This window comes from Cornus florida, unplaced genomic scaffold (genome assembly GCF_030987335.1).
Source record: "Cornus florida cultivar Cherokee Brave unplaced genomic scaffold, ASM3098733v1 CherokeeBrave_3.0.0_Hap2_Chr06, whole genome shotgun sequence".
Classification (NCBI taxonomy): domain Eukaryota; kingdom Viridiplantae; phylum Streptophyta; class Magnoliopsida; order Cornales; family Cornaceae; genus Cornus; species Cornus florida.
This window is the reverse complement of record NW_026775576.1, coordinates 85,969,686-85,987,399: the sequence shown is the minus strand read 5'-3', so window position 1 is coordinate 85,987,399 and position 17,714 is coordinate 85,969,686. Positions and strand designations below refer to the sequence as shown.

Below are 17,714 nucleotides of genomic sequence, written 5' to 3'. Positions count from 1 at the left end.
ATGTAAATTCAGGATGAAGAAAGTTCTTTGTGCAGGTGTGCTCTCATATTTTACAGAAGCCTAAACCTAGCTAAATAGTTACCATTTCGATATTTAGTTGATGCATGACTTCAATTATCTGTTTGTCAAAGATCATTCCAAAAATCACTTGATTTTTTTAATCAACTAATTGACTGTAAGCAACAACTGACTTAAAAAATGCAGAAGTAAAGATGATAGGATCAACCAAAAAGATCAGTCAAACATTTCAATGTGTCATTTGCAAGGCCTATTTATCCTTCAAAATAACAACTACTGAGCAAATCCAAAATCGGACAATACTTGTCTCTAACCTTGTCATTAAAATCAATTTTCTTTCTTTATGTCAGGGAATATCAAAGATTATCTTCCAATAATTGTGAAAATGCCAAATCATAGAGCTATATATATATATATATATTTAGAATATTGTTTCCAAGAACTTTCCTTAATATGTTGAGTAATAAAATTGATCTTGTTTGTTTCTGTTATATCATATTAGATAGGGAAAGAGTGTGAATTTAAAGAAAACCTGTTCTCTGGTGGCGAGAGCGGCGTTTGAGGTGAGGGAGTCGCTGAGAGATGTGAGATAGAGCGAGTCGCCGGTAGGTTGCGAGCTTTGCTGCTCGTTTCTACTTTCGCCGGAGATCGGTAGGAAGGCGATATAGAGAGAGAAGAGAAGGATGAGGAGAGAGAAAGTTAGGCTTCGTTTGGATACACAAGAGTGAAAAAGAAAGGAAAGGATTATCAGATAAAAGAAAAGAAAAGAAAGGAACTGATAGCTATAATTTATATTCATGTTTATGTTTGGATTGATAGGAGAGAAAAGACAGGAATTGGCAATATTGTTTCCTATTTGTCCTTCCAAACAACAACAACTGAGCAAATCCAAAATCGCACAATACTTGTCTCTAACCTTGTCATTAAAATCAATTTTCTTTCTTTATGTTAGGGAATATCAAAGATTATCTTCCAATAATTGTGAAAATGCCAAATCATAGAGCTATATATATATATGTTAGAATATTGTTTCCAAGAACTTTTCTTAATATGTTGAGCAATAAAATTGATCTTGTTTGTTTCTGTTATATGTACCAGTCTTCTTTGATAGTGAAGCCCACAAGACTCTACAAAATCTTCCAAACTCCATTATTCAATCAACATCCCACATGGTCCTAAAAGTCCAAGAGATATGTGATACTTTTTTATGAATATCCTTCACTGACCATACTGATGATATCTAGCAGTCAAATTGGACCTTCCTCTCTCTCTCTCTCTCTCTCTCTCACTCTCTCCTGCAAGCTTGGTGGTAGCCATGGCAGTGGGATTATCCATAACAAGTGAAGGTGGGGAATACAATGGCAGGATGACTCTATTTGTTGTGTTATCCTGTATGACGGCTGCTATGGGAGGAATTCTTTTTGGCTACGATATCGGTATTTCAGGTATATATCTCATGCTAGCCACAAGTCTAGATATCATTTTAGTTTTCTTTTCTGCATAGAAAACCAATCTATCTTTTTTGCCCATTAATTAGCAGATTACATAAGTTGGAGATTTGTTAAGGATTTTTATGGTATAAGATAAAGCAGTTCTGTTTTTTGTTTTTCATCATCCATAGATATGTTAGTTAATTTAGTTGACACCCAAAAGTTGGGACCAATAGGCTTTCCACAGAGTTGTGCATGCGGTAAATATTTTTCTTGAGCCACAGAATGCTTTAATGGGATAAGATAAAGCAGTTTTCATTTTCTTCTACATGTGAATGGAACTTGTATGGAGGACTCTCTCTCTCTCTTTCTCTCTCACACACACACATACACACTAATAATGTATAATGAATAATGCATTATAATAAGAACATATATATTTGGTTTATTTTATAGTAGTATTAATCTTGTAATTACTAGTAATATTTTTTGGTAGTGTAAAATTTTCATAATATTATGGTGTATTATCACACAATATTATCTTTTCTACTTATAAATAAATGTAGCTATTGGAAATTACACTTGTACTTATTATTATTATTTCATTATTTTTGTATTTTGTACTATTTAGTTGGGTGGAAAAGAGTGAGAAGCAGTTACTATTGGTTTTACTTTAGCAGGATTAATTGTGATATATATAGAGGATAATTTTTCCGACAGTATGACGAAGAAAGAAGTTGTGACTGGTTTGACAATTCAAATTCTGCTTATATAATTTGATCCCACCATCAAAATTAGGCTCTGTTGCCATTGCTATTACTATGAAAGCTGAATTTTACATTATATAACAATTTAAGGAGAAAGTTAGAACAGTTATGTTAATATTTGCGAGCAATTGTGAAGGTGGAGTGACCTCCATGGAGCCATTTCTGAAGAAATTCTTCCCAGAGGTGTACACTAAGATGAAAGACGACACCAAGATTAGCAACTACTGTAAATTCGACAGTCAATTACTGACCTCTTTCACGTCCTCACTCTACTTGGCCGGTCTAATTGCTTCTTTCTTTGCCTCTTCTGTCACTAGAGCCTTTGGCCGCACGCCATCAATCCTTGCCGGAGGAGCTGCATTCCTTGCTGGTGCAGCCTTAGGTGGAGCAGCATATAATGTGTACATGCTGATATTTGGCCGCGTCTTGCTTGGAGTTGGGGTTGGTTTCGCAAATCAGGTAGGGCAGTCTCCCCTCTTTTTGTTTGACACTTGCTTTTTGATCGCAACTAAAAAAAGGTTAGTTCAGTGCACGAGGCTTCTGATCACAACTATTAATGATAATTGAAGGAAAGACTAATGCGCAGCCTTCCTACATCATACATGATAAATGTGGCAATAGTAAGGTTATGTAGTAGTACTTTCTTTCTTACTGTCACTGCCTCCATTCCTATAGTTCATTGTTTTCGCGACAAGCCTAGTGCTAGTAAGTGCAAACTTTACATTGTTGAGGAAGAAGGAAATTGAATGCCATAAGGTAAAAGGTGAATGGTCTTGACACTAGCTTATTAGCTATGTTTATTAATTTTTTTTCCTTCCTCTTCTGCAGTCAATCCCACTATATCTCTCAGAAATGGCACCACCAAGATATAGGGGAGCAATCAACATTGGATTTCAGTTCAGCATTGGTATTGGGGTTCTGTCAGCAAACCTTATCAACTACTGTACTCAAAAAATCAAAGGCAGTTGGGGCTGGCGAATCTCCCTAGCCATGGCAGCAGCCCCTGCTTTAATTCTGACTCTTGGAGCACTTTTCCTCCCCGAAACACCCAACAGCCTAATTCAGCGAAGCAGCGATCATCAAAAGGCCAAGATGATGCTGCAACGAGTCAGAGGCACTGAAGATGTCCAAGCTGAACTCGATGATCTCATCAAAGCAAGTGCCAAATCCAATACCACCAAACACCCATTCAAGAAAGTCCTACAAAGAAAATATAGACCTCAACTAGTTATGGCAATAGCCATACCATTCTTCCAACAAGTCACGGGAATAAATGTCATTGCCTTCTATGCTCCAGTACTTTTCCGAACTATTGGTCTAGGAGAAAGTGCGTCACTCATGTCTGCAGTTGTGACCGGGGTTGTAGGTACTGGCTCAATCTTCATATCAATGTTGGTAGTCGATAAACTAGGCCGAAGACTTATGTTCACAATTGGGGGGATACAGATGTTTGTGTCACAAATAATGGTTGGAGGCATATTGGCAGCTCAGCTAGAGGATCATGGTGGGGTGAGCAAAGGGTATGCACTTGTGGTCTTGATTTTAATCTGCGTTTATGTTTCCGGATTTGGTTTGTCATGGGGTCCATTAGGATGGTTAGTTCCAAGTGAGATTTTTCCACTCGAGATTCGATCAGCTGGACAAGGTATTACAGTGGCAGTCAGCTTTGTTTTCACTTTCATTGTTGCTCAAACTTTTCTGTCTATGCTGTGTCACTTAAAGTACGGCATTTTCTTCTTTTTCGGGGCATGGGTGGTGGTGATGACTGTGTTTGTTCACCTACTGCTGCCTGAGACTAAGAACATGCCTATTGAAAAGATGGATAGAGTATGGAGGGAACACTGGTTCTGGAAGAGGATCGTCGGGGAAGAGCTTGACGCGAGTAAGGAGGAGACTTGAGATTAATTGCAGAAAATTAATCTATGACCCTATTGTCAAAACTTTTAGAACAAGAATTTCAGGGTGAAAAATTAAGCTCTTGTGTTTGTTTTCATGTTTTACAGTAGCATAAAGCAGGCAAAATATCTACCATTTTCGATATTTGATTGATGCTTGGACTACGTCACACAATTATTCTCAACCGGTGTTACTGTTACTCTACGAAGTGCGCTTTCGCTCTCACGTTCTGCATGCGCTGTACTTTCTATTCACATTTAGATTTTGATGCTTTCACGTTCCTGTTCCGAAATTCGCCCTTGCTCTCACTTTGTGTGATTTAATGCTTGCCTACACATTTGACAAAATTGTGAGAAAATCTTCTTTTAAGTCAATGAAACAATTGATTTGATTCATCAAACTGTATATGAATATGACCTAATTGAGGCCATATGTGAAAAGTCAGTTAAATGAGAAGACGATTTACATGCACTAAAGGTTGGAGATTATTATTATTATTATTTTCCCAGTTTACTCTCTTCCCAAAAATAAGTTGGTAGTTACAGATATATATATTTATAATAGTGAATACTTTATTTTTAACTTTAAGCTTAAGCAACAAGTCCGGATTTATGATTAATTTGCAGATTGTTGGTCCCAATGACTTGGAACACTGAAATAGTAATGGAGCAGCAAAACTAAGAACAACCAATGAATTAAAGTAAATGCTTACCTTCTATTGAAACTAGAATTGGAATTGAACTCTTGAAGTCTTTGGTCACTGAAATGGATTTCAGAAAGAATTGAATTTGAATTACACTTATGTTGCGTTTGAGAGTATCGAATACGTGTTTAGAATTTAGGGTTCGAAAAAATATAATTTAAATTTTTAATTAAATTTCATCCAAACCATTTCGGTGCTACTGCTAATAAGATAGCTCAAACTAAAACTGTTGAAGTAATGGGAAAAAGGATCTTTTCGGGCTGCTGGAACTTAAAGTGAATGAGTTGACAAAGAAAATATTCAGTCCTGGCTTTACTTACGTTTAATTAAACCACCAAATTTGTTGAAGGAAAAAAGCGAAAAAAAAAAATCTTAGTTACCAAATTTAAAAGTTATTGCACATTCTCTATGATATAGATCCCAATACCATGTGCAACAAAACATACTGCAATGATTACACTTTTATTAAATTTTAGAAGAAAAAATTTGTAATGTTCTCGATTTTTATCATTTTTCATTTTTTAGAAATTTCTTTTTCCGAAGGTATTTTTGTATTTTCTTGTTTTGCGTGCCGAACACCATGGGTGTACCGGGTGCATGAGAATTTTATTTTCAGATCCATTACATTTCATTGATTATTATTTAATGTGTTTTATGTGGTGACATACTTATCGTTATTATTGGTTAATGTATATGTGAATGTTAGTGGGAGTTGATTTTTAGTGGCCATGAGACCCACCACTATTGTAACTATTGTCTAATGACCACATGGTCACTTTTTTTTATCACTTCTTCTCCTCCATCTGCCGGCAGCTGCATCTTCTCTCTCTTGATTTCAAGCCTTAAAAGCTTGATTTCATCATCTTGCTTTGGGATTTCAACTTTGCCATAGAAGGCAAAGTTGACAAGCTCGTTGAGGGACATCATTTTGATCGGAGCTGATTTTCAATTGGCAACCCTTGGGAATTCAAATTTTGGGCTGTTTGGGGGCTGAATTTGGCTTCCTTTGGTTTGCTCTTCAATTGGAGGTAGGGGTCTTTCTTATGTGTGAAGTTTTGCCTTTCACTTGAGTATATTTCTATTACATTTGTTACATGTTATGAATCATGAAATTTGACCTAAAAATTGTTGAGTTGTGAATGTCTATATGTGTAAATTATGAGTTGTTTCAATCTTGAGTTAATGGTTTATTTAACCTTGTTATATGAAATTTTTTGACAATTCTTGAACATGCCTTACTTGAGAAAATGAAGTCTTTATTGTGTTGATCTTTAAAGTACACCATGGATTTTAATTGACTTTTATAAGATGAATCGATGATATTGTTAGTGCAATAGTGATGAACTTATGATTTAAGGTTGAAAATCATTACATTGCATACCATGTCATAGAAAAGGGATTTAGAGGAAATTCGAAAGGAAAGTTTGTTTTCTTAAAAATAGAGTTTCTTTTAAGAAAGGGAAGTTTTTTTAAAAATGAACCGGATTTCACGAGTCCGGGGCTACCTTGACCTAGAGGGAGCACGGCCCTGTATAGGGCGTGAAAAAGTTGATACTAGGCCCTTTAACGGTTGTCAGGCTTTGCCAGAATTGGAACCGGGGATAGTTATCAATCTCGCCTCGGTAAAGTCAGTTAGCGAATTTCTAAAAGTGTGGGTTGGGTCGGTATAGACTAGATTTGGGACGGGTGCATCACATTCCATTTCAAGCATATCATTTGGTGGAATTGTATCAAGTGTTGAGATTGTTTCTTGCTAAGTTGTTTATGGTACATGAATTCCCATTGCATGATCCCGACATCTTTTCAATCTCATTATATGTTATTTGGCTCAAGGGAGTCCAAAACTAACGCCTTAGGTGACTTCTACTGAGCTTTACGCTCACCCCTTATTTTCAACAATTTCAGGCACGGGAAGGAGGTGGCGGATGATAATCCACCACAGGCTTAGACTGGATTGGAAATCGTATCTAGTTATCTTTGTATGGAAGCATATGCCATGTAGTTTTGTAGAACTCAGTGATAATTTTGTATAGCTTCCAGTTTGTGGTTTTGTAATATGAAAACTCTGAACCACTTGATGTACAAATGTTTATTTTCATGTAAATGATTTTTGGAACTATGTAAAGGTTATGTAAATTTTGTATTTTGAATGAATGGGACGTGGTGTCAAGTTTGGGATGTGTTGGGACAAGTTTTGAACCAGTTTCAAGGTCTCTACTGAGACCATTTTTCATTATTAAGTTCATAGCAGCTTAACTACATTTTTCCGTCTTGCAGGGTCATTCTGGACGATCGAAATGGTCATTTCAGACGACCGGTTGAAATGTTGGACAATTCCAGTAGCCATGTGGTTTTTAGAATCACAACCGATCGACTGGTGGGTTCACTTCGAATGACCGGAATAGGTATTCCGGACGATCGAAGTCCCATTTCGGACGACCGGATTGCTGAACCTTCATTACCCTTGTTCCACCATTTTCAGAACTATTCCTATGTCTTGCAGTAGTTCTCTAATGCATGTAACGAGTTGTAATTTTGAATTGAAAGTGTTTTAGCATGTAAATTGACGATGGTGCCCTTAAATGATCTCGGGTTCGAGTAAGGACCCGGTTAACAACTCGGGCCTACGGGTTTGGGTCGTTACAAAATCATTACACTTTTATTGCTTTTTAGTGACCATATATGGTTCCTCAATAATAATAATTTTTAGACTTATTACTAAATTTTAATTTATCTGTAAAAATAATAAATAATACCACTCCTTAATAAATAAGACTTCGGAATATACCATCATATTAAAAAAAATTGTGAAGGGGGCGGTCTTTTAATTTGTGGGGGAAAATTTATATAGTGGGTCCATATTTGTAATTTCAATAAAGATTTCTTTATAAATTTTTAAAAATTTAAAGTATAAAATGAAAAAAAAAAATTAAAAATTCAGTGGGACGAATTGTAATATTAGTGGGAGCATCTTAAAAAATTCTTAAAAATTTAAAGTATAAAATGCAAAATAAATAATTCAATAGAGGTGAATTATAATTTTAGTAGAGGCATCTTCATAAATTTCAAAAAGTTTAAGGTAAAAAATAAAAATATAAAAAATTCAGTGGGGGCATTTGGCCCCACTGGTCTATGTTAAGTCCGTATCTGATCATTTTATCAAACTTGAGCCCGGCTCATTCGATCAATTTTGAACTCTTAATCTTTAGTTTGACATCAAGGTTGATTAGGAGAAATATATAATCTTTAATGATCGATGTTCATATATATGTTTCACGAGTTTAAACTTGATAGTGACCTCCAAATTTTAAACAAATTTTAAAACTATTTGTAAATTGATTCACTGATAACCATCCAATTATTAAATAAGTTTCAAAAATTATTGAGTTAGTTCGAAAAACAACTCTATAACAAATTTATTTATAAACAGTTTGATTCACCAATAACCTACCTAGAATTCTTGAAGGTTCCAACTCTGTCACCTCTTTCACAACAATAAGTAAATAAAAAGCTTTGGAATTGAAGAGAGAAACAATAAGAACGAACTGATTGATCAATACTCACCTAATTAGAGCAACTCCATTACTGCTGATTATAGCGATATTGGGCAAAGAATTGGATACCAGCTGCTCTAATGGCCAATCCATTTTGTGGGCCCCAAAATTTGGTTATTCAAACAGGTCGCTAAAAAAGGCGAACCTGAAGGCGATTCTAGGCTCAATTATGTGGGCCCATTTTTGTTTTTTTGTTTTTTTTTTTTTAAATTTTTTTAATTCAGGCCAAGAACATTGTACCAGCCCAGAACATTGTTCCTAGGGATATGTTTAGCTAAAATAAAAGTTAAAAATCATATTTTTGACTTATTTTGGTCTTTCTTTTTTTTTTTTTTTCCTTTTTCTTTCTTCAAAATAATTGAACCAAAGAGCAGTTAAGGCATTGTTTGGCTGACACAAATAGTGCCTTAAAGGCTTTTTTGGGCAAAAAAAAGTTTTAAAAATTTTAAAAAAGTGATTTTATTTTCTTTTCAAATTTTTCAACGTTCCTATTGACATTATAACCGTTTAAGGTACTGTTTGGCAGACCCAAACAATGCCTTAACGGCTATATTGACTAACAAAATAAATTTTTTTATTTGTTTTCCCTAACAAATTGAAATTTATTTTAAAATATAATTTTTTTATTAAAAAAAAAAATTGTGTCTTTGTTTTTACTAAAAATTAATAAATCAAATGATATTAAATCAAATGATGTTAGATATTGTATTGTTTACAAGATTTCATACATATTGGCTAAATAATTTAATCAACAAATAATTTAATTATAGCCGTTAGGAAAAAGTTAAAAAATAAATTTTATTTTAAATTTTAAAAATATTAAAATATTAATATTTTTGGAGAGCGAAAATGCACCATTGGAGTATATGCGATAGCTAAAATTTGGAGACTCTAAAATACTAACGTGGTTATGAAAAATGCTGACGTGGCATGTAAAAAATGCAGATGTGGCAAATTTGGAGAGCCCATTGGAGATGCTCCTAGACACGAAAGAGCCATTATATCAGTTAGAAGGGTTCAGAAGCATTGCCATGGCAACTCATCCGTAAAATTACACATGGCTCAAGGGTATTGGCCAAGACAGTCTGACCACTCGGACAAAACAATAGACGTATACTTTTCTAACTCCGAAAAAAAACTCCCCCCTCTCTCTCTCTCTCGTCGGACGACAAAAATAAAGTTCTCTCTCTACATTTCTCTCTCTAGACTACGACTTCTATAAAGCTTCAATCGATTGGCACCCTCTTTTTTACAACAAAGGTAATTTTCACCCCCTTTTCTGAAAATTAGGGTTTCTGAAAGATCGATCATATAGAGGTCTCCGCTTAATCCTGTTGGTGATGACCAGATTTGTTTACGTGTTGTTGCCAGAGACTAAGAACATGCCAGTTGAAAAGATGGATAGAGTATGGAGGGAACAATGGTTTTGGAAGAAAATTGTTGGGGAAGAGCACGAGGGGAGTAAAATGGAAGGGTCATGAGATTAAATAAATTGGAAGATACGACACCATTGTTGATCAATTCTAACATGCAAATTTAGGATGAAGAAAGTGTTGGAATTTTTATATATATATTTAAATAATAAAAATTATTTTATTGTCCTATACACTACGTTTTCTAAAATAGGATTGTAATGTGATTATTGATACTTGATGGATTGGGTTGTACTTTTAAATTTGGTGGTCTAATTGTGAGTATGATTTTATACCGTTGGATTGTGGTTTTCTAACTTATTTAGTGTGATTTAATTCTAACCATTGATATCTAAGTTTCCATGATAGGAAGGGAGACTTAAATGTGCTTGTTTGTAGAGAAGCCGTCCCCCCCTGTTGTTGTTATATATAAGGCTTTTAAAACCCTTATTCAGACTTATCGTATCGACAACTTTCAGAAGGAGGTAAAGCGCTCTATTTTTCAGATCTTTCAAAGTGCGATAAGGAATTCTCAAAGGTATCCAAAGTTTAATTTTCTAATCAGGTATGATATCACAACATCTCTTTAATTCATGATAAATTTTGATTTCGACTTGCTATTTGTTATTTAAACCCAACAATTGGTATCAGAGCCAGGTTAGGGTTTGTAGAAATCAAAATAGTAATAATTGATTCTTTTGTTTGAAAATATTTTATACAAAAATAACATATTTGTATCAATTTTATTCTGATCAAGGAGATATAATTTGTTATCACTTTGGTATTCATGAATTTGTTATCAATTTGTATTTTGATGAAGTCATACACGACGAACAAGATATATTTTGTTATCAGTTTACATTCATGATTTGTTATCAATTTTGTATTCTGATTTGAGCACCTCTGGTTTGGATTTGAGCACCTTTTTTTGGTTTGAGCACGAGATTCCGCAATAATTATATTATTACCATGTGAACTTATAAAAGGAAACAAATGTTTAAAGTCTATATATTTTATATCAATTGGTTTCCATTCAAGTGAACTTATAAAAGGAAATAAATATTTTAAAATCTATATATTTTATATGAGTTGGTTTCCTTATGTGTTGTTATGCTGTGCACGTCGAACGAGAAACAAAATCAATGAATTTAATTGTGAAAGGCATACTGTTTATGGTATATAGAGAGATGATATTTGATTATTTCTTTAAATTATTCTATATATGTGAGGTAGTAATTTCATGTATTATTTATTAAATTACTCATTGACTAATTGATAGAAATCCCATATAATGGTGATGAAAGTTTGCTAGGAAACACTAGTCCTATGGATACAAATATTGGTATGCACACATAATTAATTAATGTATGTATAAATTCATGGGTTAGAGATGTACATGTACAAGTGATGTAAAACTTTTCTTGCCCACATACTTGACTGATTGGTTTTGTGAGCAAGCCTTTGTATAGTGAATATATATACTTTAATATATATATATATATATATATATATATATATATATATATATATATGCAAGATTGCATGTACAATAGTGCGATTAACAGTAAAGAAAAATATATGTATAAAGTTTTTACTTTCATGAATTTAAAGTGGACTTGTTTATTTGAATGTGTTTATACATACACACATCAAATGCATAAATGGTCAGTGAGGTATTAAAGTGTGATTTGTTTTGCCTAGTTGATGTCAGGTTTAGAATTTTAATTCATGTTATATTACATGTAATCAGTGACCTTTGAGGAGGACATGAGGTTGTGTGACTATTTAGTCACATTGAGTAATTAATGATACTTGTTTAATTTTAGGTTGAAAACCTATGGGGCTTGCGTGTCATAAGCAAGTAGTATTAACCTAATTAATTTAAAGATTCAAAGTACTTTAAATTATATATCCAACCTAATTGATTTAAAGATTCAAAGTACTTTAAATTATATATCCAACCTAATTGACTTAAAGATTCAAAGTATTTTAAATTATATATCGGAAATATAATATGCATGCATCATGTTTTAAGATTTCTTTTAATTAAAGTATATAAAGAATTGAGATTTTTTAAATCTCGATTGAAGTGCATGCTATTATTATATTGTTCACTGTAATTTCTTAAGATGTATGAGGGAGCTTTATTTTATTTGTATTAAAGCCATTTATATTACGGTGAAATTAAGTGTTCCATAATATTTGGGTTTAGTTTATGTGCATTGTAAAGAAATTGTTTAACTTAAATAAATGGAACTTCAGTTTAGGTTTTTCCTTGGGGTTTAGGAAGACTGGTAAAGTGACCGTTTCAAAGGTAATAGCTAAAGTGGGTGCTACCTGCCAAAAGGTGACACGCTAATAGAGGTTATTATTTTATTAAATTTTTAAGGCATTGGTCTTATTAAGGTCTTACAGTGCACTTACTTATATAAGGGCGTTTGTTCTGCCAAAAGGTGATCAATGTCTTAGTGTGGGATAAGTGAGTAGAATATTTGAGAGTGTTTGGATTATAACTAAATAACCCATTTGCCAAAAGGTAGTGGAAGTGTTTAGCAATAATTTAAATATAATCAAATAGGTCTATGTGAGATTTTATTGCAGGTTTGGGAGGTAAAGTAAAATCTAAAATTCTGCTAAAAGGTGATTTTAGATGGCATTTTATCTGTTCCCGCAGGATGGACAGGTTTTGCACATAGTAAAACACTCGGAGAAATTCGGCTTAAAACCTAAACACGAATTAAAGTAATAATCCCTAAAGTTGTGACATGTTATTTTATATGTTGTTTATGTGATGTTATTCATTATAACATTTATTCAAGTTACAGACGCTTCCGCAGTTTAAAGATAGCTCATAGGGATTGAACCATTGAATGGTTAAAATTATATTGCTTAGAAGACATGTTTTGATATTATATTGGGTTTCTTAGACCACGATTCTACGTTTTTTTGAGGAAGAAACTCATATGCCTAGTGCGGAGTCTTCTTAGGTAGAAAAGTTGTTGTATTTTTAGGTGGACTAAAGGTACTACCATGCCATTAGATTAATTTATGCTTCTATTGGTGATACTATTTAGGGTGGTATTTTGGTTTTGATACTACAAAGGAACTTCTTGCTTTTATCAAGAAAGAGTTAATGGAGATTAAGAAGCAACTACAATACTATTATCTGAAATGGTTTATGTTAGTCAGATATGATGGCAATGGTTCAGTGAGGGAGTACATCTATATGATGTGCAATTTGGTTAATGATCTGAGGTAGTAGGGAATCATATTTAATGATAAGTTATTAGTCCACATGGTGATCTATTCTCTACTTAGATTGTTTCATTTTTCAAGGTGAATTATAATTCACAAGAAGTTAAATGTGACATTAACCAGCTGTAAGCACTTTGTGTGATTGAAGGGGAGAGACTCAAGGGTGTTAAAACTGAGTCAGCTCTTCTTGCCATGATAACAAGAATCATTTCAAGAATAAATTAGGTGGCGAGAAAGTGAATAAGGCTAAACAGAAAAAAGAAAGGCAAAACAATACATGAAAAGACATTGATCATGGAATGATAAATGTTGATCCTATAGAAATAACAGGACATCAAAAGAAAAAGGTTATTGTGGTGGAAAAGAAAACCAAAGCAGGAAAGAAAATTGCTATGTTAATAGTTGAGCCTAACTTGGTAAAAGTATAGGTATAGACATGGTAGATGGATTCGGGTGTGATCCTACTTGTTTCTTGTTTTTCTATAGACTCGATACCTTCCGAATAAAATCGTGCTTTGCTTAGAGAGGATTCATCTATGCTATGCATAGGATATTGGGGAATGTCTCTCCAAAGAGACTTGAACGCTTGGTCAATGATGAGATTATTGGGTCACAAATTTTATGCGTTGGTTGTATCAAATGACAGATGCAGAGAAACGCAATTTTTAGGCTAGTCGGTCATTTGGTCTTTTAGATTATATTTATATCAATTTTTGTGGTCTATTTCTTATTGTAACTCGTTTGCGGTAAAGATATTTCATTGTCTTCATTGATGGGTTCTCAAGGTATGATTGTGTACTTAATCCATCAGAAGTCCGAAGCACTTGATTTGTGTAAAATCTACTAGACTAAAGTTGAAAGTAGTTGGTATAAAGATTATAGTTTTAAGATTGGACTAAGAGTTAGCTACTAAAGAAAAAGGCTACCCGAGAGGGTTTGATGTGGCAATAGGATGAGCAACATCGGGAAGCCAGTTATCTAACCAACAATTAACTTTCGATCCGTCACCTATCCTCCAGCTCAATCCCTTCTTAATGACAGCTTGGGCAGATAAAATATTGCGCCATACCCAGGAGGAGTGGGATTTGGGCACAGCATTAACAAAAGCACATGATTTAAAATATTTCTGCTTAAAAGAACGATAGAGAAGAGAATCGTCACCTTGTTCCATATGCCATGCCATTTTAGCAAGAAGAGCAAGATTGAAGGCTTCAACATTTTTTAACCCTAAACCACCATCCACCTTAGAAGAGCAAAGACTGTCCCAACTCACCCATTTAATCTTGTTAGATTTCTCTTCACCGCCCCCACCAAAAATTAAGGAACTTACTGGTCAAATCAACATAATTCTTCTTGGGAAGACGCAAACATTGCATAGCATAAGTGGGAAGAGACGAGAGAGTTTTAATAGGAGAATGGTAAGGAGGGTGTAAATCGTAGTACTTTTAGTACATACTTAAAGAACAGTGCATTGTGCCACAGTACACCACTTCTAGTTTTCCTGAACAGAATAAAGTTGTAGAAAAGAAAAAGTGTGGGTATGTTTTATAGAAGAAGGAACCGAGAAGAAGGTATCAGCAACAACTGGTTTTATTACGGGACAGCTCATGATGTTCATATCGATCTATTATGCGCCTCTGCATCTAGCATTGGGTAGACCTCATACAATAACTGTCCTAGCTCTACCGTATCTTTTGTTTCATTTCTTCTGGAACAATCACAAACACTTTTTTGATTATGGATCGACTACCAGAAATTCAATGCGTAATCTCAGCATTCAATGTGTATTCCTGAATAATCTCATTTTTTAATTATTCAACCATTTCATTTTACCAAGTTCAATGTTAGCCAGATTAGTCAACATTTATATGTTTCGATGCGACAACAAGATGTTATTTGTAACAAGTAGTTTTGTTGGTTGGTTAATTGGTCACATTTTATTCATGAAATGGGTTGGATTGGTATTAGTCTGGATACGGCAAAATCATTCTATTAAATCGAATGTACTTATTAGATCGAATAAGTACCTTGTGTCAGAATTGAGAAATTCTATGGCTCGGATCTTTAGTATTCTTTTATTTATTACCTGTGTCTACTATTTGGGCAGAATACCGTCACCCATTCTTACTAAGAAACTGAAAGAAACCTCAAAAACGGAAGAAATGAGGGAAAGTGCGGAAGAAACAGATGTAGAAATAGAAACAGCTTCCGAAACGAAGGGGACTAAACAGGAACAAGTGGAATCCACCGAAGAAGATCCTTCTCCTTCCCTTTTTTCGGAAGAAAAGGAGGATCCGGACAAAATCGATGAAACGGAAGAGATCCGAGTGAATGGAAAGGAAAAAACAACGGACGAATTCCACTTTCACTTTAAAGAGACATGCTATCAAAATAGCCCAATTTCTGAGACTTCTTATCTGGATGGGAATCAAGAAAATTCGAAGTTAAAAATACTTGAAAATAAAGAAAATTATATAGAAGAAAATAAATACCCCTTCTGGTTTGAAAAATCGCTTGTGATTCTTCTTTTCGACTATAACCGATGGAATCGACCATTGCGATATATAAAAAACCAACACTTTGAAAAGGCTGTAAGAAATGAAATGTCACAATATTTTTTTTATACATGCCAAAGTGATGGAAAACAAAAAATATCTTTTACGTATCCACCCAGTTTATCAACCTTTTAGGAAATGATACAAAAAAAGATGTCCTTGTACACAATAGAAAACCCCCCCCTCTGACGAACTATATAATAATTGGATTTATACCAACGAAGAAAAAAGTAAGAACTTAAGCAACGAATTTATAAACCGAATCGAGGCTCTAGACGGAGGATCCCTTTCTTTGAATCTACTTGAAAAAAAAACTAGATTGTGTAATGATGAAACCAGGCAAGAATTTTTGCCTAAAATGTATGATCCTTTCTTGAACGGATCATCTCGTGGAACAATCAAAAAAGGGTTTTCACCTTCAATCATAAATGAAACTTACATAGAAAATTTTATAGAAAAAATTTGGATAAATAAGATTCACGGTATCCTTTTTACTGATACAGATTATCGAGAATTTGAACAAAAAATAAATACATTTGATAAAAAATTATTATCAATAGACAAAAGAATTGATGGAGCAAAATTTTTGAAATTTCTATTCAATGGAATTATAAATGATCCTAATGATCAAAAAATGAGAAAAAAAATCTATTGAAATACAAGAAATCATTAAAAAAGTTCCTCGGTGGTCATACAAATTAATCAACGATTTGGAACAACAACAGGAAAGAGAAAATGAAGAAGACGGGACGGTGCAACAGCAGATTAGCTCAAGAAAAGCGAAACGTGTAGTGATTTTTACTAATAACCAACAAAATATCGATACTGAGACTGAAAATTCTAATCAAAAAGATGAAGTGGCTTTAATACGTTATTCACAACAATCGGATTCTCGTCGAAACATAATCAAAGGTTCTATGCGCGCTCAAAGACGTAAAATAGTTATTGAGGAACTGTTTCAAGCAAATGTGCATTCCCCCCTTTTTTTGGACAGAATAGACAAATCCCTCCTTTTTTCTTTTGATATCTCCAGACTAATGAAACTCATTTTGAAAAATGGGATGGGAAAAAAAGAAGAATTCAAAATTTTAGATTATACAGAAGAACCAATAAAAGAAGGGAAAAAAAAAAAAAAAGAACAAACGAAAGGAGAAAACGCGGATAGAAAGAGCTGAAGCCTGGGATACCATAGTTATATAATATAGATATCAAGAAACTTGATACTCACACTATCAATGATTATTTTATTGGGCATCTTAAAAAATTAAAAGATTCGAGATTTTACTGTCCTGTAGACCTATGGAGATTATTGGAATATGTCATGCATATTTAATGCGAGTGGTGAATCCGGTGGGAGTTTAAGATATTGTAGTCTCTTTTGCAGAAAAGCATTTTTAGCAATTATTCTATTTATTTCAGGCTTCATTCCACTTTCTTTAGTGGTTTCAGTTAAAACTCATGTTCCCACTATTTCATTTATTCCCACTCAATTAGTTATTTCTTTTTTGCAGACCTTTCTTTCAATTTCTAATCTAGTTCCTAAGCCAGTTTAGCTTACGAGATCTTCTAAAGCTTGGAAGTATGTTGTAGTTGGTGATTTTAAGATGTCTGGTGGATATAAGAAAGTGTTGATTTCTTTGAGATTTTTTCCAGCTTCACTAAAGAACTCTTTAAGAGTCATTCTTTCATAATCACTCATTTATGACTTAAGTAAGTTTTACAACAGTAGTATCCAAAATTTTGATTCAATGGTTATTAATTGTAAGTTCAAAGAGAATGTTATAGATAAATGCATATACCTCAAGTTCAGTGGGAGTCATTTTGTTTTTCTTGTCCTATATGTTGATGATATTTTGCAAGGTAGCAATGACATTCATGTGATACATGATATTAAGAATTTTATATAAAGTTTTTGACATGAAAGATATGAGTATGCAAAGAATGTCTTTGGCATTAGGATCCATAGAGATCACGCTACAGGAATACTTAGACTTTCTCTAAAGGCTTACATTAATTCAGTACATGAAAATTTTAATGGTGACCAAGCGTAGTAAGCTGATTGACATAAAGTACATTTTCAAGCGTGAGAATGTTAAAGTTTAAAATTTTCCCATATGGTTATAG

At 33.7% G+C, this 17,714-nt stretch overlaps 1 protein-coding gene and 1 pseudogene across 1 annotated transcript; both read left to right on the top strand.

The window, feature by feature from the left end:
• The first annotated feature begins 1,169 nt into the window (after positions 1-1,169).
• Positions 1,170-4,315, top strand: LOC132312543 (hexose carrier protein HEX6-like). The gene is made up of 3 exons (XM_059810934.1): positions 1,170-1,463; positions 2,352-2,674; positions 3,044-4,315. Exons 1-3 carry the CDS (start codon positions 1,334-1,336, stop codon positions 4,112-4,114), a joined length of 1,524 nt encoding a protein of 507 aa, XP_059666917.1. The 5' UTR covers positions 1,170-1,333; the 3' UTR covers positions 4,115-4,315.
• Positions 4,316-12,913: 8,598 nt separating this feature from the next.
• LOC132314493 (protein TIC 214-like) lies at positions 12,914-16,790 on the top strand (annotated as a pseudogene).
• Positions 16,791-17,714: the final 924 nt, after the last annotated feature.

Coding starts and splice junctions, on each gene's coding strand:
- LOC132312543 (XM_059810934.1), top strand. CDS start 1,334: ATGGCAGTGGGATTATCCATAACAAGTGAAGGTGGGGAATACAATGGC. Junction 1,464..2,351: donor CTACGATATCGGTATTTCAG/GTATATATCTCA, acceptor GCAATTGTGAAG/GTGGAGTGACCTCCATGGAG. Junction 2,675..3,043: donor GGGTTGGTTTCGCAAATCAG/GTAGGGCAGTCT, acceptor CCTCTTCTGCAG/TCAATCCCACTATATCTCTC.